The sequence below is a fragment of the Bison bison genome, unplaced genomic scaffold (genome assembly GCF_000754665.1).
Source record: "Bison bison bison isolate TAMUID 2011002044 unplaced genomic scaffold, Bison_UMD1.0 scf7180017610239, whole genome shotgun sequence".
Classification (NCBI taxonomy): Eukaryota; Metazoa; Chordata; class Mammalia; order Artiodactyla; family Bovidae; genus Bison; species Bison bison.
Window position 1 is genome coordinate 1 of NW_011439484.1, and position 1,966 is coordinate 1,966.

General features: G+C 43.0%; 1 protein-coding gene across 1 annotated transcript; it reads right to left on the reverse strand.

The window, feature by feature from the left end:
* Positions 1-9: 9 nt before the first annotated feature.
* Positions 10-1,957, reverse strand: LOC105002958 (zinc finger SWIM domain-containing protein 5-like; the record flags this gene model as incomplete). Its single annotated transcript, XM_010859854.1, has 3 exons — positions 1,922-1,957; positions 276-536; positions 10-61 (listed from the first exon to the last, which is right to left on the reverse strand). Coding segments are annotated over exons 2-3 (311 nt in total), but the record flags the coding sequence as incomplete, so codon positions are not given.
* Positions 1,958-1,966: the final 9 nt, after the last annotated feature.

The window sequence follows — 1,966 nt, forward strand, 5'->3', positions numbered from 1 at the left end:
AAGGTGTGCATGGGAACACTCTCTCGGTGGATGACTTCTCCAAGGCCGCTGAAGGGGCCTCCTGCAGGAAGGAGATAAACCAGCCAGTTGTTTATCTGTGTGCTTTTGTTTTCCTGCCTGACCTTGAGCTCCAGGGTCCCACAAGTGCTTGCTAGCCATGGGAACCTTAGTTACACTTTAAAGTCAGAAATGTTGCTGTACCTGTGCTCTATTAGAGAGGGGAACCTGGAGTCAAATGCCTAAGACTCTGTGCCAACAGTCCCTTCTCTACTTACCTTCCAGTAGTAAGATGCACTGTTTCTGCAGTGTTTGCACTAGCTCATCATCCAGCTGCAGCTCCTGGAGTCGACTCAGCAGTTGCTCCTCATTACGGCACACCTTGTCCTGTGCATAGAGGCCTTCAGGCATCACCCTCTGTTGACCCATCCCCATCAGAGCAACTTCCATGGCCAATGACAGGTAGGACTCACTGCTGTTTGGGCAGCCTGCAGCCACAGGGACATGCTGGTACACAGGGGGTCTGCTTTCATTCATATCTGAGGACAACAGGGCACCAGATTTGTTAGGTCAGGCCCCATGGATTTTTGTGCCTCTCCCACCAATGCACACTTTGGGATACAGCTTGGTCAATAACTAACACAAAGAAGCTAAATAAAAAACCAGAACAGTAATATACTGAAAATAAAAAATAAAAATATACTAAAAAATGTTATACATGGTTCTAAAGATTAACTCCTTCCTAAAATATGAACTGGCTAGGCCAGCTGGAAAAAAAATACAGTCATACCAGTCTTCTGTTAGAATGTTATGTAATACTACAATGATCTATTTTTGTGTCTTTCTTCATTAGAATTTAAGAACCTTCTAGGAAGGGACTTTATCATTTTGCCTTAGGTATCTCCACTGTCTGGTATGTGTAAGGAGCTAAATGTCTGTGGTGAATAAATCCCAAGTACAACCTCAGGTTCTTAAGATGTAAGTGTCATTGTGCAGATGAAAGAGACCAAGGATGATGATTCCTTTTTCAGGGGATAAGAGGGAAGATACAGTAGCCCTGTCTCACATTGAAACCACCTCTTGTCTCTCTACCCAGAGATATTGGAATCCATCCAGTTAAACTATTACTTTTGTGATATTTGCAACTTTAATGTTATTGTTACTTTTTATGCTCCACCTTTGGGTTCTAAGTTTCAGGAGGAGAGCACAGATCTAAAAGCCAGAGTCTTAATTTCTTTTCTTTCTCCCATTACCCATTTCATAAATGTTTAAGGGAAACTATTAAAAGAGAGTTATTGCCCTAACTGCTGTTTTCAGGAACTTGAAAGGCCAGTAGAGACACTTGTAAACAAATTTTATGGCAGTGTGCTAAATACTGTAATATATGCATGTTTACAATACAGTGATAGCATAAAGGAAAAAAGAATCAATTTTGTCTCAAGTCCCTGTTAATTTGAGACTCTACTAAATTGCCTCCCTTTTATTTCTCTTTTGTAAAATTGGTACAAAACCACCACCAGGGAGAATGTTCAAGGGAAACATGAAAGTATTATGTAATTGCAAGGGATACACACACTGCTGATGCAAGTTCTTTTACACTTCCAGACTGTTTTGAGGACCCGGCCTCTGACTTCTCAAATCCCTCTGGTCCTTTTTGTTCCCTTTGGATTACTCTTCAGACATTCACAAGGTAGGAAAGTGACAGGAGCAAAGGAAAGCTGAAGCTGGCAAGGCAAAATGGGTGAACAGGACAGAGCCAGTCCACAGAGTGGGGAAGGAAGATAAGAAAGGAGCAGTCCCAAGGAAACCGCTCAGGGGAGGTCCAGTTTAGATAAGGGAACAAGAGGGGTAAAACAGACTCTGTCATGGAAAAGAAGAGGGCTCCAAAGGGTAGTCTGGGCTTCCCTCAGGCTGACCCCTGTACCTGACACTTCCAGATAGCCATCATCATTCAGGCGGCAGGCCTCAG